Here is a 24841-nt window from a genome sequence, read left to right as displayed (position 1 = left end):
CATGGAGCACAGGAGTGGCGAGCACCATCCGTGGCAGCGCTGCTCCAGATCTCCAAAGGCCCACCAGGCAGCAGAGGTGCAGGTTCTTGCTAACAAGCCCTGGGACCGTGCTGGATGTGGCCTCCAAGGGACTCTGAGACCTCCTGGGAGCCTGTGCATGCCTCTCATGTCTGTCTGTCCCTGCGCTCAGTGGGCATCTGTCCTCTGCCACACACGGACAGAGGGACAGGGGCCGGCCAATAGCGCGCTGCTCTCTGTCCAGAAGCAACCTCTGTTACTGACATCAACAGAAAGCAATCACAATGCTAAGCTCATGATCTCTCCCTCATGATTGGGAGGCCCTTTAGTTTCAGAATCATCAGGGATGTGGGAACAGGCATGTTCATGGAGGAAAAGGCACACGACAAGCCCTTGGGAGGTCCTGGGGCGCTGTGTTCTCTGAGCTCAGCAGAGGACCCGCTGGCCACGTCCTGGTGGTAAAGGGCCCCGAGGGCTCAGGAGCAGTTACCGAGCAGCATATGAACATTCTTGCCAGGAAACTCAGAGAACAGAGACCAGTCAGAAAACGATTTGAGTATGGAAATAAATTACAGTAACGCTGGTCAGGTGAATATGTGTGAACTTGGTAACAAAGGGAAGTTTTATGTTAAGTCCATTTCGCTTTTTGCACAAATGATCCCATCTGTTCCTTCTTTGAGCCTGAAGTTAAAATACCAAATTTAAGTCTAAAGTGGTGGTAGAAAGCATTGTGCTCATTATTTGTGGCACATGTAACATTTCCAGAGGATAAAGAGTTCAAAGGTAAATCATTAGCTCTACTTGAAAATCTGTATCTATATACATATAAATACATTTCTTACCTGCATGAAAATACACATAAAATAGAGTGAACTTTTCAAGAAATTGGAATCCTTTCCAAACTTTCCTAAGAACCAGAGACACCTGGTGTCATCCTTTCCTGAAAGGAGTAAAGCTCTCAACCCCACAAAGCTCCAGAACGCCAGGGCCCTCAGAGGGAGAGTGCAGCCGTGGGTCCCAGAGCGGCTAGGGTCTCGGGCCCCGGCAGGGAGCCCCTCACCTGAGGCCGTTCTGCACCACCCTGTTCCGGCAGCTCCTCCAGCAGGCGCACGCGTGGTTGCACTCGAAGATCAGCGGGGGCGCCGCCATGTCGAACTCGGGCAGGAGCCGGCCGTCCTGGGGAGAGACGGGCCGGGGCTCTGGCTCCTCTGGACTGGCGGTGACGGGGCCCCCTGCCTGCCCGCCGCCCACGCCCCCGCCCGCTCCTCCCTGGCACTGCTGCGGGGTCACCTGGAAGGCAGATCTGTTCGCGTTATTGTCGTAAGTTCTGGTGAAGACCCACCTTGCCGTACCAGCAGCGCACACTGAGCTGGCCACACATGCAGTTGCTGGAGGAGCAGTCGTCCACACACACACAGTACTGCGAGACAGACAGCGGGCTCAGGACGGACACACAGCACCATCAAGAGAACGCTTCCCCCTCCCTTTATGTTCACATCCAATATTTTTTTTTATAATTCTCAAAATTATCCCTTAACCTGATGTGTTTCCTTAAATAGGTGAGCACTGTTCCGTACCTCCTCACTTCTCAAGGACAGGAGGGGCAGCAACTGGGAGGGGCGGGGAAAAGGGGCGGGAGCCCCCGCGAGAGGTGCTGGGCGCGCTGGCCGGAGTGGGGGCATGGAGGGTCGGGAGGGGCCCTTTCTCTGGAAGGTTTCTTCCCCGGCCTCCCAGTGGTCGTCCCTTGGGGGGGACCTTGAGCGGGAGGAAACAGCTGAAAGAGTGGGGTCTCCCTGGGTGCCCCCAAGCCCCTGCCCTGAGGGCCCCCACTCCCGCCATGCGCACAGACCTGCAGGTGAGTGATGTTTCTGTCGATGTTCATGGGGGACGTCACGCAGCTCTGGGGCACGTACTTGTAGTTGCTGGGGCACGGCTCGCTGTCCACGGCGTTGACGCAGGGGATGGGGATGCGCTCATAGCCTCGCGCAATGTCCCTGCGGAGGGCGGGGTCACCTTCAGCTGTGAGGACCGCCCCAGACCAGAGTGGGGAGCACGGCAGGGGAAGCCCACAGAGACACCTTCCTTCCGTGCCTCGGACCCCCACTTAACGAGCTGCTGCGGACCCCCAGAGCTGGCCTCACCTGGCCACCGTCCTCTCCGCCGGGGAGGGCCTGTCCGCGGCGGCGCGCAGGGCCTTGCTCATGTGCAGGGCGGCCCACACCTGCGAGCTCAGCCGGGCGCACTGCAGGGGCGTCTCCCCTTCCTTGTTCTTGAGGGTGACATCGGAGTCCCGAGAGAGGAAGAGGCTGAACGGAAAGACAGAAACACTCACATCTTAATCTAAAAACATACGAAGATGAGATGTGTAAAACGACTCCTACGATAACAAGAACGCACCATTTGTTTTGAGACAGCTTTAACAAGCTTCCTGACCACGGTTCTAAAAAGCCTGGCTCTAACTCACTCAAGAACATACTCCCTCACTCCTCTCCCAGTTACTGTCAGAGGAGGCTCAGTTTTCTTAGCAGAAGAACATGAAAGAACCAAAGACAGTGTTGGGTTTTTCCTGACTTTCTCATTCAAATTCAGCAGGGATACGAGGTGACAATGGAAGTCAGTCACGTTCAGCTTTATGAACAGGAAGTGACCGGCTGACCCGATGCTGGGTCCCCTGAGGCCTAGGTTTGGAGTTGGGATCGGGCAGGGCAGCCCCTTCTTAGACAGGCTCCCTGAGGGGGGTGCTCAGGCCAACTCCGCTGGAGCCCGAATCCGACGGGTGCCCACCCCTTCTCGGGTCTGCTCCACCCAGCCCCCCGACGGAATCATGAGCAGCAGGATGAAGGCTCCAGGACCCGGAGTCGCAATCCGGGGCATGAGCAGCTCCGTGGGGAGAGGGCGCTGCACTTGGCTGTGAGGAACTCTGTGTAGTTAAACCGCCTGGAGTTTGAAGGGGCCCTGGGGCCGCTGCCAGGCAAGGCCTGTCCCCGCGCCCCCTTGACATGAGGTGCTGGGTCTGGGAGGCAGCCTGAGGACTGAAGTAAACATCTGGGGATTTCCCACAGTGATCTTTCCAGAAGCAGAAGTAAATAAAGGCTGCCCTTGAACGTGAAATGAGAAAGTTATGTCCTTGCTCGTATGACACCAAGGGTGCTTTCCCTCCACCCGGGAAGCAGAGGGGGTTTGGTCGACTGCGTGAGGTCCGGTCGGAGCATGCAGGACATCGAGCAACGCCTGAGCGTGCAGGGAGAGGCCAGGCTCGAGCTGCACTCACACGACACAGTCATAGCGGTTCTCCCTGGCGGCGATGTGCAGGGGCGAGTCGCCATGGATGTTGACTGCATGTAAGTCACACTTGGCGGCCAAGAGTATCTCCGCTATGTCCACACAGCCTGAAAACGCTGCCCAGTGCAAGCAGATGTTCTCCTCCTGGACAGAGACACAAGTGAGAGCGCCATGAGTAGGGTCCTGGGAGGCCTCGGCCCGCCTGTACCACGCAGACACAGCGAGCAGGGAGGACATCTGAGAAGCACTTTGCACACGTGGGCCATGGCCCCCACCTCTGCCCCGGGACCCCCCGCCAGGAGGCGCGTCCACGTGCCAACATACCCACATGCCCACAGGTCCACCCAGGGACAGCACCTTGGGCACCAGGGGCCGCTCTCCTCCAGGCCCGGGCCCGACAGTCCTGTGCTCCCCATGCTCTCTTCCCCAGCGCCCACTTCACAGGGTCCTTTGGGGCTTTTCGGTTCAGTGGACGTTAGAAAAGACCAGTGGTTCTGCTGTTCTTTACTCTCCCCAGCAGTCCCAAGCACAGGCTCCAGGTAGAAAAATATTCCTAACAGAGGAGACTGAAAGCAAACCCCTTTTGGTCAACTTCAGTATTTCCCAGGAATTATTCTGGGAGCTCCTACCCTCTGGTCCTCGACTTCCGCGCCTTTTGAGAGCTCCACAGCACATCCTGCTTTCCTGAGGGGCCTCTTCTCTTTGCCCTTCATCACAGTGGCTTATGACTTTATGACCAGAATTGCATCTTCGAGGCCTTCCCAACCACTTAGGATCTTTGTGTTGTGGATCGTGAGTTTCCCAGAACCCTCTGGACCTCCTGTAGGACAGTGACCCCCTGGCAGCTGCAGGCCTCGCGATAAAGGTCAGCTCAGGAGACAGGGACTAGAGCAACCTTACCCTCCCACCTGAAGAACCAACTCATTCAATAAAATAGTCACAATGCACAGAACAACCATTACCAAGACATCGGACATCAGTTGACGAAGGACTGTGGCTGCTGAGACAAAACAAATGAGGAGCCCTGCGATCGCCCCTGGTAACTAAGAGGGGACCTGGCTGAGGAGCCAAGCATGCAGCAGGCTGAGGCAGCTGGGTGCCCAGGGCAGGGCACCAGGGACGAGGGAGCAGAGACCCCTGTGCCCTGTGGAGGGTCCCCTGGAGGAAACTCCCCATAGCAGGGAGGAATCACCGGAGACAGAGGGAGCAGAGCCCGTTCCCACAGCCAGACCCCAGAACTGCCAATTCCCAGCAGAGAGAGCACTCGGGAGGGGCTGGCCCTGGGGCGGGCAGGGCCCTGGATGCAGCCCTGCCTGGATCCGTCACCACGCAACGGTTTCTACAGAACCTAACTGCACCCCAGAACCAGGATCGGGAACCGTCACTGTGTGCACACACACCCAGCACCCAAACAGGTGCGACCCCCATGTCAGCATCCACCCCAAGGAGCAAGAGAAGCAGGAACACACAACCACGAGGAGGTGAACCCGAGCCACCAAAATGCACCAGAACCCACCAGGAGGTGGGCACTGGCAAGCAAGGACATCAAAAACTTAGTAAGTATTAAAGAATTTAAACCCACATCTAAGAGCTAGAAACGCAGAGCCTGAAGTGCAAATGCACTGGAGAGACCAGCAGCTGAAAGCTGAGCAAACCTGCAGACACAGCAGGAAGCACAAAGCGAAAAGATCATTTTAAAGACAAAAAGAGCACCAGTGGCCAAGGGACAACTTCAAGCTGACTACATATAATTGGAGTACTTGAAGAGGGTGTGTGCAGGAAAAGGATTTGAAGATATCATGACTGAAAACTTCCCAAATTTGACAAAAAACTCTAAACCCAGGGATCCAAGAAGCTAAATAAACTCTAAGTGTGTGCACACACACAACTAACACCAAGGTACATCTTGATCAAATTATTAAAATCTAGTGAAAAGAAAACAATCTTGAAAGCAGCCACAGGAGAAAAGAGACACTGTGCGTGGGAAAACAAAGATAAGAGTAAGGGCAGATTTCTCAAATGAGAACTCAGTGAAGTAACACTTGTAAAGTACTAGAAGACAAAAACTGTCAACCCAAAATTCCATACCCAGCAAAAAAAATCTTTCAAGTATGAAGAATAAAGATGTTTTCAAGCATTCAAAAGCTGGAAGAATGCACAGTAAGTAGACCAACAACAGAAGAAATGTTAAGTCACACAGGCAAACCTCATGATCACCTCAGCTGACACAGAAAAGGACTTGACAAAATCTAGTGCTCCTTCCTGATAAGAGCCCTTAGGAAACTAGGAAGAGAAGGAAATGTCAACCTGATAAGGAAGGGCCTACATGAAAAGCCCACAGCTTCATCTTATTCAACGGAGGGAGACTGAAAGCTTTCCCTCTGCAATCAGGAACAAGACACAAGACGAGGATGCCCACCATCACCACTGCTATTCAACATTGTACAGGAAGTTCCAGCAGAGCCATCAGGAAGTGAAAGAAATACCAGGCACCCAAATTGGGAAGGAAGAAACAAAACTTTCCCTATTCAAAATGACATGATCCTATGTAGAGAAAACCCCTTTAATCCTATAATAAAGCCTCTAGAGGTAATAAACGAAATCAGCAAAAGTGATAGGGTCCAAGATTAACATGTAAAGATCAGGGGTGTTTCTACACACTGGTAATGAACAATCCAAAGAGGGAAATGGAAAACTTTCTATTTACAACAGCAATTACTGGGCTTGAATCATGCCCCCCACAAAAGGCACGTTCGGGCCCCAGCCCTGGTCCCGGGTGGGGACCTGTTTGTGGAGTGGGCTCTGGAGGCGCCAGCAGTGAAGGTGCCCAGACTGAGCGGCGGTGGGTCTTAATCCACAGGGCTGAAGTCCCACATGCAGAAGAAAACGGACACAGACGCGGCAGCCACGGGGTGCAGCCAGAAGCCGCCAGTCAACAGATCTTGGCGGAGAAAGGAGACGATGCCGCCACATGCTCTGCCACGAGACGGAAAAGCCAGGGAACCCCAATATTGCCGCCCTGAAGGAAGCAACCCTTCTAGTCTCTGAAATTGTGAGCCAATAAATTCCTGCTGTTGAGCCAACTGACTGTACGGTATTTGTTTTAGCTGCTGGGAAACTAAGACAGCAACTAAAATATTAAAATATCTAGAAAAAAACTAACCAAGAATGTAAAGGACTTGTACAACATAAAATTTCAATACAACATGAAATTTCCCAATTTAACTCCCTTCAAGTGCACAATGCAGTGGTGTTAATTGCATTCACGCTATTGTCCTACCATCATCACTATTTGTTACAAAAACTTTTCCTTCACCCCAAGCAGAAGCTCTGTACCCACTAAACATTTATGTTCTTAATTAGTTTACTGGCAGTTACAACACAACGATAAAAGAAATCAGGGACCTAAATAAATGGAAGGCCATTCCGTGTTCATGGACTGGAAGACTAAATACTGTTAAGAGGTCAATTCTGTCCAAAGCAACTTACAGATTCAACATGATCCCAATCAAAATTCCAACAGCCTTCTTTGCAGAAATAGAAAAGCCAATCATCAAATTCATATGGAAGGGTAAGGGGCCCCAAATAGCTAAAACCATCTTGAAAAAGAACAATGTTAGAGGATTAATGCTTCCTGGTTTTAAAATTTATTACAAAGCAATAGGAATCAAAACAGTGTGGTACTGACACAAGGACAGACATATAGCCCAAAAGAATCAAACTGAGAGTTCAGAAATAAACCTTCACATCTATGGCCAACTGATTTTTGACAAGAGTGTCAGTGTCCATTCACTGGGGAAAGAGGAGTCTCTTCAACAAATGGTGCTGGGAAAACTGGATAACCACATGCAAAAGGATGAAAGTAGATCCCTACCTCATACCATATACAACAACTAATTCAAACTGGATCAAAAAACTGAATATAAAAACTAAAACTGTAGAAGACTCCTAGAAGAAAACAGGGGAACATTTTAGGACCTTGTATTAGGCAAGGGATTCCTAGACTTTACACCAAAAGCATGAGCAACACACACAAAAAAGAGATAAATGGGAGGTCATCAAAATTAAAAACTTTTGTACATCAAAGGACATTACTAAGGAAGTGAAAAGACAACCTACAGAATGGTAGAACATATTTGGAAGTCAAATATCTTATAAAGGTTTAATATCCAGATTAGATAAAGAACTCCTACAGCTCAAAAACAAAAAACAACCCAATTTGAAAACGGGCAAAGGACTTGAATAGACATTTCTCCAAAGAAGATACACAAATGGCAAATAAGCACATGAAAATATGCTCAACATCATAAGCCATGTTGGCAATGCACATCAAAACTGCAATGAGAGACCCCAGTATTCTTAAAAAAGGGAAAATGACAAGTGCTGGAGGACATGGACCGCCAGGGGCCCTTGAGCACTGCGGGCAGGAAGGTGAAGCGGGGCAGCCAACCAGCTGTGCAGCTCCTCCCAAAGTCAAGTCTACAATCACTGTAGGGCCCCGCAACCCTACTTCTTAGGAAGAACTGAAAAGAGACCCAAACAGGTATCTGCACACCGAAGCTCCAGCAGCAGGATTCACAACAGCCCAAAGATAGAAGCAGCCCAGGAGTCTGCCACAGAAGCGAGAGGTCTACTAGGCAACCGAGGATCATTCATTCCTGAAAAGAAATGTTCCGATACCTGTGACAACACAGAAGACTCCTGAAGACAACATGCAGCATGAAATAACAGACACAAAAGGACAAATGATGCATGAGCTCATTAATATGAAATAATTAGAATATGCAAATTCATACTAATTAAAATATAGGTCACCAGGGGCAGGGTTAGGGGATGAGAAGTTAATGTTTAGTGGGTACAGAGCTTCTACTTGGGGTGAAGGAAAAGTTTTGGTAACAAATAGTGATGATGGTAGAACAATATCGTGAATGCAATTAACACCACTAAACTGTGCACTTGAAGGTAGTTAAATTGGGAAATTTTATGTTGTACTGGAAAAAAAAAAAAGTCAGACAAGCAGAAAGAAAATGTCACCAGATGGAATCATGGGTCTCCATTATATAAGAGAATGAAGAGCAATGGTAAGGTAACTGTGAGTAAATAAACAGATAAGGCATTATTATCATTACAACTTCTGAACAGGTAAGTGACTGTTTAAACAAAATCACAACGATGTATTGTGAAGTTTACATCATATGCAAAAAGAAAACGCATGAGAGCGACAGTATACACGGCAGTGGGGGCAAAATGGAAGTGTACTGTCTGAGGTTCTTCTGCTATATGATTTCAAGTCTACCATACAGACCAATCGCCAAGAAGAACTGGTTCAGGAACGGACTCGCATGGGTGGTGCTCCGGTTTGCTAAAGCTGTCATTATGCAAAATACAAGAAATGGACTGGCTTTTATAAAGGGGGTTTATTAGGTTACAAATTTACAGTTCAAAGGCCATAAAAGTGGCCAAACTAAGGCATCAACAAGAAGATATCTTCACTGAAGAAAGGCCGATGGCATCTGGAACACCTCTGTCAGCTGGGCAGGCATCTGTCTGGTGTCTGCTGGTCCTTTGCTCCCGGGTTTCACTGTTTTCAGCTTCTGATTCCAGTGGCTTCTCCTTGAGCATCTCCGGGCTTCTGTCTCGCTTAGCTTCTCCGGGGCAAACTCTGGGCTTCATCTCTTAGCTTAGCATCTCCAAACGTCTGGGTCTGTGTTGGCTCAGGGCATTTTCTCTCCAAGCATGTCTGAGCTCTCTTCAAAATGTCTCTGCCTTTTATCCTCTCATAAAGGACGCCAGTAAACTAATTAAGGCCCACCTTGAATGGGCAGGGTCACTTCTCCATGGAAATAATCTAACAAAAGGTCCCACCCTCATTTGGGTGGGTCATATTTCCACGGAAACAACCTAATTAAAAGATCCCACCCACAAAAGATCTGCCCCCATAAGACTGGATTAAAAGAACATGTTTTTTGTGGGGTACATAACAGATTCAAAGCAGCACAACTGGAAAACTGACTTTTGATAAATGTACAAGGCAATTCAGTGGAAAAAGACTTCCCAGCAAATGGTGCAGGAACAACGGGATGTCCCTGTGCATGAACTTTAATCCAAACCTTATACCACATATAAAATTAACTAATGGGCTGTAGGCCTGGAAGTAAAACCTGACACTACAGAACTACTACCAGAAAATACAGGATGAAATCTCTGGGACCTTGGGACCCAAAAGCATGACCCATAAAAGAAAAAAACTGATAAACTGGACTTCATCAAAATAAAAGTTCTGTTCTTCAAATGACATTGTTAGGATTTGTAAAGCATATATCAGATAAAGGACTTGCATCCAAAATATACAATAAACTCTTAAAACTCAAGAGGAAAATAAACAACTCAATAAAAAATGAGCAAAAGATTTAAAAAGACCTTTCACCAAAGATATAAACCTATGACGAGATGCTTCACCTCGCAGTCATTAGGGAGAGGAAAGTGAAGACCATGAACCATCACTGCACACTATGAGCAGGGCTGAAACTAAAAAGACTGACCAGGCAAAGTGCTGGTGAGAACGTGGAGAAACTGCCGCTCTCACCACTGCTGGGGGAACGGTGCCACCACTCTGGAAAATGTTTTGGCAGTTTCTTATAAGTTAAACAAACAGCCATTGCACTCCTAGGGAAATGAAATTTGATGCCCAAATCTTCTTTATTTCTAACAGCCAAACACTAGAAAGAAAAATGTCCATCAACAGGTGTGACGGTTAAGTGCACGTGTCAGTTTGCCCAGGTGATGGTGTCCGGTTGTTTGGTCAAGCAGGCAGTGGCCTGACTGTTACTGTGAGGACATTTCATGGACTTAAGTCATCGGTAAGCTGATTGCATCTATGGCAGATTGCGTCTACAATCAGCTGAGGAGACGGCCTTCAACAATGAGAGAAGCCTCATCCAACCAGCTGAAGGCCTAAAAAGGAGAAGTGATGGCAGCAGTCAGAAGAGAGAATTTCCATCTCTACTTCAGCCAGCCAGCTCCTCCTGGGAAATTCATCAAAAACCTTCACTAGCGTTTCCAGCTTGTGGCCTGCCCTATGGAATTTGGACTTGCCCATCACTGTGTTCACATGAGACAATTTTATTTAAAAATTTCATAATATTTACATATCACACCCACCCACACACATCTCCTGTGGGCCCTGTTTCCCTGGGGAACCCTCACTAAGACAACAGGTGGAGGATAAATAGTGACGTGCCCACACAGTTGCATACCACTTGATAACAAAAAGAACTACTGATACATGCAACATGGGTGACTCTCAGAATAATTACATTGATTTTAAAAAGCGAAACAAACAAGAGCACTTCTCATGCAGCTCCTTCTACATAAACCTAGAACAGTGAGCTGACCCGTGGTGACAGAGAGCAGGACCGTGGTAAGAGGACAGGCGGCGCTGACCAGTGGCACGAGGACAGCAATGGGACTCGCTATCTTGATCGTGGTGGTGGTTTCTGGGGTTAAATTCAGTCAACTGGACACTTCCAACACGTGCGGAATGCCAAGAATGAAGTTTTCCACCTTATAACAAGCTTGCCATCGATCAACTCTTCCTGTTTGGCCAGAACCACCACCTCGGGGCCACCACATGCTGGATGCTGTGGGGCCATTGGGAGAACCGCCGTGTGCAGGGCCGGGGCCTGGGCTCAGAGGCGGTCTTCACCACGTGCAGATGGACACACAGACTTCTCCCCCTGCCACCCTGGCCCAGCAGTTCTCCCACCTCCTTTCCACCAGGTCCACAGCGTTTCTCACAGCGGTGCACCTTCTGAAAACCCAGCACTGCTCCCCTGCGCCCACCAGATCCTGCACCGTGGGCAGTGGGACGCGATGCTGAAGGAGCTGCTCAGAAAGCCCCCGGGCCAGGGAGGGCTGGGGGACAGGTCTGAGCCGAGGAGGCCACTGTGCTCAGCCCACAGCCCCAGCAGAGGTTCCGCAGAAGCTGACCTGCAGCTGCACAGGCTGCGAGCAAGGCCGGGAGGGCCCGTGGCTGCTGCTCTCGGCCTGCCGGGGCAGGGCTCCTCGGACGCAGGACGGGGCTTCAAATGCTGAGCAGCAGCAAGTGACAGACGCCCACCGAGTCCGTCTCTTCTTTAAACAGGGGTGTCTCCAGAGTCCCGACCCAGTCAAGGCTCAGTCAAGAGACACAACACCATCTCCTTCCCCAGGCCAGACACTTGGGCTTCAGGTATCAGCACCTGCAGTATTCAAGTGCTCTTTCAGAAGCCATTCTTTTTAAGCCAGACCTTCTTTCTTCTTTAGTTACAATTTCCTAAGCCTGGTTTGTGGGCTTCCAGTGGCTCTGTGGGCCAGCTCGTGTGTGTCCACGCTGTCTGGCAGCCCTGACCTCAGCCTGGGAAGGACATGGTGACGAGTGGCTTCCTTCACGCCTGCGGTGGGGCCCCAGCCAGACGCTCAGAGACTCTGCTGCCCACCCCAAGCCTGGCTCAGCCACTGTCCTACTGACTCCCCTGGAAACCTTCCACTCAACTCCCTTCTGTGTGAAGTTCGTTCAGCACCACCTGCTGCTAATGCAGCAGGGTGTCAGCCCAGAAGCCTCACAGTCTCCTCGCAAGGCCCCAAACCCGATTTTCTGGGCAAGTAAATTTGGCCTAAAAACTAACTGTTGATGCCGTCTTAAACCACAGACCACCGTCTGCTTTCCCACCGTCCCTTCTCTTCCAAGGGAGCACCAGCTCACCAGCCCCAGCCGCGTCTCCCCGGGCTTCTCCGGGGTCTCGATCCCAAACACACGGATCAGGAGGAAGGAACGGCAAGTGGGTGGCCTGACCACAAACCCCACACACGGAGATGTCTCCAGGTGCCTCTGTTTACACCCAGCAACCGACACACAGGAAATGGCCCAAAAACCACCCTGGACAGACAAGCCTGCAGGCAAGGCAGCACCGACAGAGCAGAGGGCTCAGAGCATGGCCCCTCTCGGGAGGAATGTGTGAGCCGCGAGGCCATGACCACGAGGACGGGGCCGAGAGACTCACATTGTCTCGGATGTTGACGTCCGAGCCCTGGGAGAGCAGCAGCTTCACCAGCTCGACGTGCTTGTATTCGGTGGCCCAGATCATCGGCGTCCAGCCACCGTCATCCTGGTTGGAGAGAAGGACGCGGTGATGTACGGCAGCCATTAGGGATGAGGCCCCGGGGGGCTGCCCTTGAGGCACGTGGTTCACGCGTCCCAGGAGCCCACAGCTGCCAGGCCCAGGAGACAGCAGCTGTTCCGAGAGCAGCCAGAGAAGGGCAGAGGGGTAAGGAGGGGCTAGGGGTGGGGGGAGCACTGGCTGCCTGCTCCTGCCTGTGAGCCGGTCCCGCTCGCAGGTGCCACTGAGGCAACATCTCAATGCACCTGGATGCCGTGGAGCCGAGAGCATCAGGACCCAGCCACTGCACCGACTCCAGAGAACACGGCAGCTGCGCTGGGACCCCACAGGGAGGGTTTCTGCCCACCCGTCTCATCACAGTGGCCTGGACCCCCAAGTGCCGCACAGCCAGTGGCAGCGCGTGAGAACAGCACCCGGAGCGCAATCGGGGCAGACTCCAGGCCCAGGGAGAGCGCTGTCCCACCCCACTCAGGCCCGAGCCGCGCCCTGACAAGAAAGCTGGCTCTCTACCTGCTGCACACGAAGCCCCACTGACAAGTAACAGAGTCCTGGGTATTTTTATTTAAAATAAGGCAGCATCCCAGGGCTGCACTGCCCATGCCTCATCCGGAGGCAGAAGCTTCGGCCTCCCCCCACACCCCAAACCACCCCTGCACTGTGGAAACCGACATGCGTGGGCCAGGAAGAAACATGCGGTAACCAGCTAGACGGAGACGGTCCAACACTGGCTGGAGACGACAGAGCAGGGAGCGGGGCGAGTGGCAGGTGAAGGGGAGGAAGCTGGGGTCTGGCAGCTGTTTCTGAAGGGTCTGGGGGGGTCTCCTGGCAAAAGTGGTGTTTGAGCTGCGCTGAAACAACAGGGTCGTGGGCAGGGGCTGGGCTGAAACCTGAGGCAGAACGGAGGTAGGAACGACCCCAGGGCGCAAGACACGCTGCCTGCTGGGCAGCCAGGCGGCTCTGCCGTGGGTGGGGGCTCCTCGAGTCCCCCGGGCACTCACTCGCTCCACAAGCACCTATGGAGGCCTTCCAGGTGCCCTCTCAGCAGCCACCGGTCACCACAGTGAGTAACAAAGTTCCTGCCTTGAGGTGGGGCGGGGTGCTGGGAACTGACCGGGGCCCAGGGTGGAAACGCAGACAGCAGCCAGAGCTTGGCGAATCTCAGGCAGGGGAGGAAGACGGGGCATCTGTGGGGGGAGGGCCAGCGGTGGGGAAAGCCTCAGGGTGCCACCTGCCCTGGATGCTCAGGGGACGGGGGCGAGGGCACAGGGCGGGAGGCAGGGGAAGCCTACAGGTCACCAGGAAACAATAAGCAGGCAGAGAAGACTGCAGCCAGCCATGGGTCCCCAGGCCTGGGGGCCTGGTGGGGTCCTGAGCTGTCCTCTGAGCAGATGGGGAGCCCCAAAGAGCAGAGGGTGGGGGTGGGGGGGCATTCGAGAAGGGCGTGGCTTCACCTGACAGTTGACGTCCATCTGTCCGTTCGAAAGCAGGTACTGAACCACGTCGTAGTGGCCTTTCTTGGCAGCCAGGTGCAGACACGTGGAGCCCTCTGCGTCCTGCAACACAAATGCAGTTCAGGTGCCAGGTGCCAGGCGGGCCGACAGGCAAGACCGCGGAGAGGGACGTGCTGCTACTGCACCACCTGCCGAGAGGGAACGGCGCAGCCAGGACCACGTCCGCGCTGGATGGGCCACTTCTCAGCTCATTTTCTGCAAGGACACGACCACGCCACGTTCCACATGTGCACAGGCTCAGGGCACACCCCAGGCTATGTGCACATGCACGTGAGGTCCGCGCCAGGGTGTGGCCAACTTCCCACGATTTCTCGTCACAAAGATTTTTCTCTGCCTTTCTTCCCCCCTTCCCATCTTCCATATCGACCCCATTGCCTTTATCACCCTTTCTCTCTCTTTTCCATTCTCACAGCAGTAATCCTGTTTTATTAATACGCATAATTAAACACACATTTCCAAGGAAAACAGTGATGAATCAGTATATTTACCCTTTTCCAGACCAGACCACACATCTGAATCCCATGTCACTGGTGTTTACAAATTTAATGTTATTATAACCACAAACTGTGCATCTGGAGAACGGGGTAAGATGTTGGAGTGGAAGATCCAAAATGTGGTCCCTCCATGAAAATAACTACTGAACTGGCAGAAACTGTCCAAATCAGCCGTGTGAACTCCAGAGCCTGTGGAGCCCTGGGCAGCACCCAGGAGGAGCAAGGGGAAGCGGCTGGTAAACCGGGGTACACATCCAGGGAATGTCACCTCCACGCAGCGGCCACCACCCCAGCCCAGCCCCGGGCGGGCAGCAGCTGGGCCGGGGGACCCAGTCACCCGGAACCCAGAGGCGCGAGCTCTGAGCAGCTGCTTCAGGGCACTGGGGCCCAGAGGGCCACTGTCCCAGCCCCTCAGGCAAAATGGCAGAGGACTCTTAAAGACCGTGACCTTCCTCAAAACTACAGAGAAGAGTTAAAGGGCTGCATTAACTGGACAAGGGCTGAATCAAGAAAACGCAGCTTCAAACGCCTCAGGAGAAGCTCCCGGCACCCTTGCGGGGTGGAGCCAGCCTGTCCCATTGTGGGCCCCAGGCCGTAACCCCGTGTGCACCCTGGGTGCACGTGCCTGTGCCCACCGATCCGGAGGCCTCCGACCACGTCCTGAAGGCGGACAAGCCCCTGCAGACGCGAACGCGGCCTAAGAGGCAGTGAGGCGAGTCGGGGGGAAGCGGCGCGGGGCAAGGACACCTGCACTGAGTCAGGCAAGGGAGCACCCAGGAGGGGTGGGAAGTCTTCAAAGGGGGGAGAGGGCAGCAGTCCAGCCCCATACACTGTGCACGGGGAATCCCGAGGCCAGCCCAGGAGAAGCAGCAGGCACCCCGCTCCCCGGGCTCGGAGAAGACAGAGAGGAGCTGGCACTCTGCATGTGCTTGGGCTGAACCCGGGGGAGACCACCAGTCAAAGCTGAGCCATCTCAGACACAGTGAAGGTGCTCTTCACTTTTATCTGTTTTGATTTGCTCAGGCACTCAAGAAAACCTCATCACTAGTTGGACACAAACTTAAGGAACAGGCAGTCCAGTGACTAAATCCCAGGGTTAACACTTTAAAATACTAAAATGTACAGTGTGTAACAAAAGAGTTCAAGAAACAGGAAAAGATGGCACATCCAAAGGAAGAGGATAAAAATCCAGAAACTAACAAAGTAAAGGACCAAATTTTGGACATACCAGACAAAGACTTTAAAAAAACGATCTTCAATAGCTCAAGGAGATAAAGGAAAACATGGAGAAAGAACTAAGGGGTATGAGAAAAACAATGAATGAACAATATGGGAATAGGAACCAAACAGAAATATTGAAGTAGAAGAACATGACAAGAACCAAAATGAAAACTTCCCTGGACGGTTTCAGGCAGATCGGAGGTGGCAGAAGAATGCATCAGTGATCTCCAAGACAAGACCACTGAAGGGTGTCAGGCTGAGGAGCAGAAAGGAGAGTGAAAAAGAGGGAAGGGAGCCCAAGAGACCATCTGGCATAAAAATACAGGCATGTGGGAGTCCCACAGGAGAAGAGAAAGCAGCAGGGGAACATTCAACGAAATAACAGCAGAAAGCTTCCTAAATTTAATGAAAGACAAACAGGCACACTCAGAAATCCCAACAAACCTCAAACTGGATAAATTCAGAGAGAACCACGCCTGAAGACACAGTAGTCAAACTGTCCAAGGAGAAAGTTCTGAAAGCCACAAAAGAAAAGCAACAAGTTATGTACAAGGGAGACCCAATAAGATTTAACACTGATTTCTCACCAGAATCCACAGAGGCAAGAAGGCAGTGGGTTGAAATACTCAAAACTCCTGAAGGAGAACAACTGCCAACCAAGAATTTTACATCCTGCAAGACTTCCCTTCAAAAAATGAGGGTAAGATACAGACCCTTCCAGATACACAAAAGCTGAGAGAGCTTTTCCAGATGCCACTGGCCATCCTCCAGTGAAGGTACCCAATTGTTGATGCCTTACCTTGGACATTTTATGGCCTTAAGACTAACTTTGTAACCAAATAAACCCCCTTTATAAAAGCCGATCTATTTCTGGTGTTCTGCTTAACAGCAGCATTAGCAAACCGGAACAGGCACTAACAAGTCAATGGTGTGCTAACACACCTGTGGAAACAATAAGGGGAGGAAAACGTTTTCATCAGCAATTCTCTCAGGGAAAATTCTGAGTGGGGCTGGAAGAAGTGGGGATCAGGGCCGTCAGGATACAGAGGCCTGTACGGCTGCTCCACTGTGGGGCCCGTTCACCTTGGCGGAAACCACCACGGGAACTGAGTGACCCAGCAGGACTTCCGTGCCAGTGGAGGCGGCAGAGCACCCCCATGGTCCTCCCCACGCAGAGCTCGCCTGCCCTCCAGTAAAGATCAAGTAAGGAGGGTTCTGAAGGAGGCACCAGCTGATCAGCCTGCGTGTCTCTCCTCTACTCCAGGGCTTGAAAATGAAGCCGTAAGCATAGACTGTCTATCTTCAGGTTCTCGGCTGTCAGCCTTTAATGGGTCTTCACTCACTCGGGGGGGAGGGTCATCAGTAACGAGTGAGATCAAGTCCAACAGAACTTCAATTCTGTGCCCCTGGATCGGTGGTCAAACCCCATGCTACTCTGAGTTAATGAAAGCTTGCAGAGATACCAGGTGGAGTTGGGCCCCTCAGAAAGATTTGGCGGAAGAGTGATATTCAGCATATCTGTAGAAGGCGGCATCAGGAACATTCCTGCAATCACGAGGAAGGAACTGGAGATCATGTTAATTAATTCAACAAATAGTTAAGTACGGGCTGAACACTGGGAACACTGAAGAGCGAGACAGCCATGTCCCCACCCTGCTGGGACTTACGTTCTGGTCCTCCCTTAAGTGCGAGGAGCAGTGGTCACAGTAAACAAGTGCCCATGGAGATATTCCGGAGCCCAGGATTCCGACTTCAGAGGGCAATTCCTACTGCCTCAGTTATGCCTGGTGACCCGTGTTCTGCCAGACTGCATGCGACAAATTCTCCACGAACCAGCCTGGACTGCTCTTCCCAGCAAACTACACAAAGTCCTGGGTGCCAGGGGAAGGGGCTGGTACTAGCAGGACTTCTGGAGAGGGAAATATTAAGTGAGTGGGACAGGTCATACACAGGAAGTGACAGACTTCAAGAGCTTCCCATGTGGGAAAACTGCAGCATGAGGAACGCTGGAGTGGGAGCCCACGGTCGGCATTTTAGTCTTTTTCCTAACAGTAGCAAACTATGTGGCTCTGGGCAAGTCACTCACAGTCCAGCTTGGATGCTCGTGGGTGCTTCCAGGGCTCCGCCCAGCTCTAGAAGTGCTAACATCAGGCCCCAGGCTCCCGGACAGCCGCCAGTTCCCGACTCCCGGGCCTCAGCTGTTATCAGCAGACACTTGACTGCTGCTTTTTTTTCTTGGTGGTGGTGGGCTTTTGAAATCTTGCAGGATACAAAGAACCTGATTCTCCCCTTTGGAGTTGGGAAGGTTCTAGCAACACACCCTGTAGAGTTCTCCGAGGCTTTTCTCCCTCCTTCACCCCTTCTCTCCTTCTCTCTCTCCTTTACCACATTTCCACTGCACATGTGCCACGTGGCTTACATCTGGGATGTGTGAGGTTTGCAGATAAAGGGCAAACCTGATGCTTTTCCACCACTCTAGAAGCTTTCACAGGAGAGTGGGCAAAACCCTCCCTGTTTTGGTTCACTGGACTTCCCTTTGGTAAAAATCAGCCATATCCTAGAGGAGTGTGCTGGTGGGATTCCCAAGGTAATTGGTTACAGAAGGTGCCCCTTTCTGCTTGAGACAAGCTTCTGGGTACTCACCAGGCCCCAAGTCATCAAGAAAAAGTCTACATCCTGATACAAGGAGGAGACAATCTTTTCCTTCTTGGCATAAAAATCTGAAGAGGGACAGTCCTCCATTCAGTGACAGCCAGCTGCCCAGCCCACCTACTGAACCAGCCCTGTCCAGTTAGGGATAATCTAGGTGACTACTCCTTAAACTTGAAAAAAATGCCTCTCAATAAACAAACATTTTTATAGACACTGTCCTCCTTATACTTTCCTGGCTGGGGGCCTTTTAAAAAAGAAAAACAGAAACACCAACCAAACAAAAAGATGTTATAATGAATTATATGTAAGCAACTTCTCACTGTTTCTTCCATTGTTAGCAATTCTATTATAAATATGTTAAGAGTCCAGAAAATATTTCATGGAAAAATAAATCTATGGAATTTCAAATTCAGAATTGCTGACACAAACTATTTGGTTTGAGAATTTTATCCAGTGATGCAGTTTTAGCAACTTCAATTTCTGGCTTAAGTGGTGGGATTAATTCTTCTGGACTCTCAATTTTGTTTCTCAATTGAGGTTAATGTCAATACCTTCCCAAAGCCAAGAGCTTTAATTCTCACCATTACCTTCATTTTCCTACAGACCTTGATTAGTGTTTTACTTCCTCTCCTGCCCTTATTTTCCTTTTACACTAAAAACAGTGTCATGTTCACAAGACAGGATGGCCAGTTGGCCTTGGAAGAGAAACAAAGGGCCTGGCTAACTCACAAAAATGGAAAATTGATCCTAGGAAACTTGACAGCATATTCAAATACTTTAGTTTCAGTTTACTTCAATTAAGCAAGAACAGTATTAGTAAATCTATATTACTCAAAACATCCCAATGAAAAAGGATAACATTCTGTAAATCATCTGATCTTTCCAAATATCTGGAAATCGGTCATTGTGAAGGCAAAAGGTACAGCTGATGGACTGGTCTTTTCACTGCTATCTGCATGGTCTGGCGTCTTGTAGTTCTAGCCACTGACAATAAGGCAATTGCACTTGTTTTCTCTGTCCCTCCTGAGAGAAAACAAAAATCTTATTTTTCTAAGCAGTTAAAACTCTTCTGCTTCAGCAAGGCTTAGGAGTTCTGTCTCCTTATGTATAATTGCATGTTTCATCTTTGTTTTAATGAGTCACAGAAAACTGATAAACTGAGTCATGTCTGAATCAGGGTTGAATGTACTCTCCTGGCAGCCCCATCACTAATTTGTTTGACTATTTTACAGGATTTCTTTCTCTGTAATAGAGAGGTTTATTGAACATGAGGGGTGCAAAGCTTTGTGAATACTAATGAACTCATTTGCCGAAATTTAAATGTTCTTCTTGTCAGTGAATGCCTGCCTCACTTAACAGGATCCTAATTGAATAATGAAGAAAATTAGACTCTACTGTACCCTCAAAAACAAAACAAAACAACACAAAACAAAAAAAAGGATGGAACATCCAGACAGATCAATAAAGAAACACAACACGTGAATGAGACCTTAAACCAACTAGCCCTAAGAGTCCTACGCAGAACATGTCACCACACAACGGAACACTCTCTTCTCAAGAGCACATGGATCATTCTCTAGCACACACCGCACCTTAGGTCACAAAACAAGTCTCAATAAATCAAAAAATACTAAAAGATACATTGTATGCAATGTATCTTCACTGACCACATAGAATGAAGCTTCAGATGAAAAACACAAATATGTGGAAATTAAACAATATACTCTTAATATACGGGTCAAAGAAGAAATCACAAGGGAATTAGGAAATATTTTGAGGAGAATGAAAATGAAAACACAACTTACCAAAACTTAAGGGATGCAGCAAAGGCACTGCTGAAAGGAAAATGTATAGTTCTAAATGCTTACATTAAAAAAGAAGAAAGATCTCCAGGGACCTAACTTTATAACTGGAAAATCTACAAAAAGAAGAGCAAAATAAACCCAAAGTGAGCAAAAGGAAGGAATTAGCAAAGATTACAGTGGAGATAAAAGAAATAGAAAAATATTTTAAAAAGGGAGACAACAAAACTAAAAGCTGGTTCTTTGAAAAGATCAATAAAATAAACAAACATTTAACTAGACTGATTAAAAAAAAAGAGAGAGAGGACACAAATAACTAAAATTGGAAACAAAAGGGCGGACATTACTACCGACTTCAAAGAAATAAAAAAGACTATGAAAGGATACTACGAACCACTGTGTTCTAACAAATTAGATAACCCTGATGAAATGCACAAATTCCTAGAAACACACAAAGGCCCTACACTGACTCAACAAGAAACAGAAGACCTCAACAGACCAACAACCAGTAAAGAGACTGAATCGTTAACAAAAACCTTCCAACAAAGAGAAGTCCACGACCAGATGGATGTACTCCTGAGTTCTTCCAGACATGTGAAGAATTAATGCTGATCCTGCTCAAACTCTTCCAAAAAACTGACGAGTAGGGAACACTCCCTAACCCATTCGATGAGGGCAATGCGACCCACACAGGAAGGCCAGATAAAGATACCACAAAAAAAGAAAATCACAGAGCAATATCCCTTACAACCATAGATGCAAAAATCCTCAACAAAAGACTAGCAAACTGAACCCAACAGTGTGTTAAAGGAATTATATACCATTATCAAGGGTGCAATTTATCCAGGTATGCAAGAGGGATTTGGCTTGAGAAAATCAATGTAATAAACCCCATTAAAAAAATGAAGGAATAAAAACATGATAATCTCAACTGACATAGAAAAGGCATTCGACAAAATCTATCAACCTTCTTGACAAAAAATACTTACAAAATTAGGAATAGAAGGAAATATCCTCAAAAAGATAAAGGGCACATTTGATAAACCTACAACTAACATCATACTCAATGGTGAGAGGCTGAAAGCTTTCCTTCTAAGATCAAGAACAAGACAAGAATGCCAACTGTTAGTACTGCTAAGCAAACCTTGCCAGAACAATCAGGCAAGAAAAAGAAATAAAGGCATCCAAATTGGAAAGAAAGAAGTAAAACTTTCCCTATTTGCAGATGACATGATCCTAAATATAAAAACGTCCTGAAAAATCTACAACAAAGCAACTCGATCTAATAAATGAACTCAGCAAAGTGGAGAAGTAAAAGATTAACTGGTGATTCCTTACAGTAGTAATGAACAATGCGCAGAAGACATCAAGGAAAAAATTCCATTTACAATAGCAACTAAATAATAAAACTAAAATAATAAAATATCTATGAAAAAGTCTAACCAAGGATATAATATCTTGTATGTGGAAAACTAAAACATTGCTAAAAGCAATCAAAAAAGACCTAAATAAATGGAAGGATGTTCTGTGTTCATCGATTGGAAGACTCAGTATTACTGTCAATTCTACCCAAAGCAGTTTACAGATTCAACACAATTCCAATAAAATTCCAACAACCTTCTTGGCAGAAACGAAGAAGCCAATCATCAAATTTGTATGCTAAGATAAGGGACCCAAAATCATCTTGAAAAAGAGGAATGAAATTGGTGGACTCACACTGCCTGATCTTAACACTTATTACAAAGCCACAGTAATCAAAACAGCATTGTACTGGCACAAGGACATATATATAGACCAATGGAATACAATTGGGAGCTCAGAAATCAACCCTCACATCTATGGCCAGCTGATTTTTGACAAGGGTGCCAAGTTCACTCATTTGGGAAAGAATAGTCTCTTCAAAAAATGGTGCTGAGAAAACTGGATGTCCACATGCAAAAGAGTGAAGGTGGACCCCATCTCACACCATATACAAAAATCAACTAAAAATGGATCAAAGACCTAAATGTAAGAACCGTAACTGTAAAACTCCAAGAAGAAAGCACAGGGAAGCATCTTCAGGACCTTGTGCTGGGCAATGGTTTCTTACCCTTTATACCCAAAGCATAAGCAACGTAAGGAAAAAAAAGAAAGAAAAGAAAAATGGAACTTCATCAAAATTAAAACCTTTTATGCATCAAAGGACTTTATCATGAAAGACAACTTACAGAACAGGAGAAATACTTGGAAACCGCACATCCAATAAGGGCTTAATATTCACAATATACACATAACTCAGAACCACATACCACATCCACCAGAATGTCTATTAAAAAACAAGGAAAATTACAAGTGTTGGAGATGATGTGGAGAAACAGGAGCACACTTTCATTGTTGGGGGAATGAAGAATGGTGTAGCTGCTATGGAAGACAGTTTGGCAGTTCCTCATGAAGTTAAGTATAGAATTACTATAATGACCTGGCAATCCCATTTCTAGGCATATAACCAAAAAAACTGAAAGCAGGGACTTGAACAAATATTTGCACACTGATGTTCACTGCGGCATTATTCAGAATTGCCAAAACATGGAAGCAACCCATGTGTCCATCAACTGATAAATGGATAAACAAAATGTGGCATACACGTATGATGGAATATTATACACCTGAAAAAGAAATGAAGTTCTGATACATGCACCAACATGGATGAACCGTGAAGACATCATGTTGAGTGAAATAAGCCAGACACAAAAGGACAAATATTTTAAGATCTGATAAGAAATAATCAGAATAAGCAAACTCATAGTCCGTTTCTAGAATACAGGTTTCCAGAGTCCAAGCTGGCCGTACAGAATGGGGAGTTAATGCCTCAGTTGTGCAGAGTTTCTGTTTGGGGTGATGGAGATATCTCAGCAATGGATGGTGGTGATGGCAGCACAGCACTATGGACATAATGAACAGCACTGAATTATATATTTGAATGTGGTTAAAAGGGGAAATTGTAAGTTATCTATGTTGTTAGAAAAAAAAATTTTTTAGAGGACTGTATAATACAAACAGTGAACCGTAACGTAAGCCTTGGACTCCACGGTTAATAGCACACTCCTAACAGCTCTCCCATCAGCTCTAACAAAGGTGCCACCCTCAGGCCAGGGGTCAGCTGCAGTGCAGGCATGTGGGAACTCGGCATTTTCAGCATGATTTTTCTGTAAACCTACCACTTCTCTTAATTTAAAAAAAAAAATGAAAAAGAAAAAAAAAAGAACTAGAATAGAGGTTATCAGGGTCAGGGGTGGAAGTGGGGAATGGAGAGCTAATGTTCAACTGGCGTCAAGTTTCTGTTTGGAGTGCAGTTAAAGGTTTTGATAATGGATGGTGTGATGGTCACACAAGACTGTGAATGTGATCAACACCACTGAATTGCATGAAAGGGGCTAGATGGTTAATGTGGGCTATGTATCTTAACAGACCGGAACGTACAACACAAGGAGTGCGCCCTCATGCACAATGTCAACGGGAAACTGCATTTGTCTGGTGATGGGGGTGTATGTGGGAACTACTTCCTTCATGACTTTTCTGCAACCTAGAGCTGTTGTAATAAAAAATAAATTTCTAAAGACATCCTTAAAAAAAGGAAAGTATGCTTGCTGGCTGAACAGTTCTGTCTCATCGTCAAGTGCGCTCAGTCGTTGGCACAGGTGCAGCTGGAGGACCGCCGCAATTCCTAAGGACAGCCCTCGCACCAGGCACGCCGAGAGCCCACCGCACCTGCATCTGGCAGGTCCAAAGGCAGCTGTGACACGACTCTCACCACAAAGAGGTTCTGCCTGGTGAACATGATTCCACGTGCACCAGGACCTGGGCCGTGGGGGAAGACAGAGGAGAGCAGAGAGGGGCTCAGCAGGTGTCAGGGGCAGGGCCAAAGGCGGGCGGCACAGGGGAAGACCAGGGCAGAAGGGAGAGGTGCGCGGCTGGCAAGCGCGGGGGCTGCAGTCCGGAAGGAGAGTCATCAGTGGTTAGCTGTGAATCTCTCAGGCAGACAAGCCCCCCGAGCCACAGCCCACCTCAAGGAAAGACCCAGAGACCTGACCCACTTCTGAGTCTGCCTCCTCCTCCCTGGAGTCGGTCGCCATCTGGAACTCCGTATTCCCCATCCCAATGCACCTTACAGATGGTATCAAACTGAGTTATCTTTCTGCCATTTGCACTTAGCTCAGCTTTGTTTTTGAGACTTCCTTTGCAGACAACAGGCAGCACTAGCTCATTTATTTCACCTAAGGCAAGCCTGATTTTTTTTGCTACTTAACGATGTGGGGAACACTGCAGACCATGCTCCTTGGTCTACTGGCCTTGGGCATCCCTACTAAGCAGAACTGCTGGGCTTTAGGGGAGCCACACTCTCAGCTACTGCGGGGCGCCCAGCTGCTCTCCAGAGCACCCGGCCATTTCCCACGGCTCTCCTCGCCACGGGGGTTTCCAAGCTTGTAACCTGCACACAACAGAACGGCTACAAACGGCTCCCAGCGGCGTCAGCCGAGCCGAGCCCGTCTCATTTACATTTACATTTACATTTACATTTACATTTACATTTCCTCCTCCGCGGACGCCTGTTCATGCTCTCTGCCCATGTTTCTTTCGGGTCATTTTCTTGTTTATTTGTAGGAGTCCTTTATAACTTTTTTTATATTAATCTTTTGACAATATATTAAGAAGTCTTCTACTTT

The 24841-nt window shown here is 48.6% G+C and overlaps 1 protein-coding gene across 7 annotated transcripts in view; it reads right to left on the bottom strand.

Annotated features, from left to right (window-relative positions):
* The window catches only part of EHMT1 (euchromatic histone lysine methyltransferase 1), a 300279-nt gene that overhangs the window by 33068 nt on the left and 242370 nt on the right, over positions 1 to 24841 (bottom strand). For all 7 annotated transcript variants that reach the window (XM_037797144.1, XM_037797146.1, XM_037797149.1 and 4 more), the window contains 7 exons: positions 13910 to 14011; positions 12342 to 12446; positions 3290 to 3444; positions 2160 to 2324; positions 1868 to 2012; positions 1361 to 1438; positions 1079 to 1194 (listed from right to left, as the gene is read on the bottom strand). In XM_037797144.1, coding sequence (XP_037653072.1) covers positions 1079 to 1194; positions 1361 to 1438; positions 1868 to 2012; positions 2160 to 2324; positions 3290 to 3444; positions 12342 to 12446; positions 13910 to 14011 — 866 coding nt within the window. The remainder of the gene's footprint in view (positions 1 to 1078; positions 1195 to 1360; positions 1439 to 1867; positions 2013 to 2159; positions 2325 to 3289; positions 3445 to 12341; positions 12447 to 13909; positions 14012 to 24841) is intronic.

This window comes from Choloepus didactylus, chromosome 10, assembly GCF_015220235.1.
Source record: "Choloepus didactylus isolate mChoDid1 chromosome 10, mChoDid1.pri, whole genome shotgun sequence".
In the NCBI taxonomy this organism is placed as follows: Eukaryota; Metazoa; Chordata; class Mammalia; order Pilosa; family Megalonychidae; genus Choloepus; species Choloepus didactylus.
This window is presented reverse-complemented; position numbering and strand designations above follow the sequence as displayed.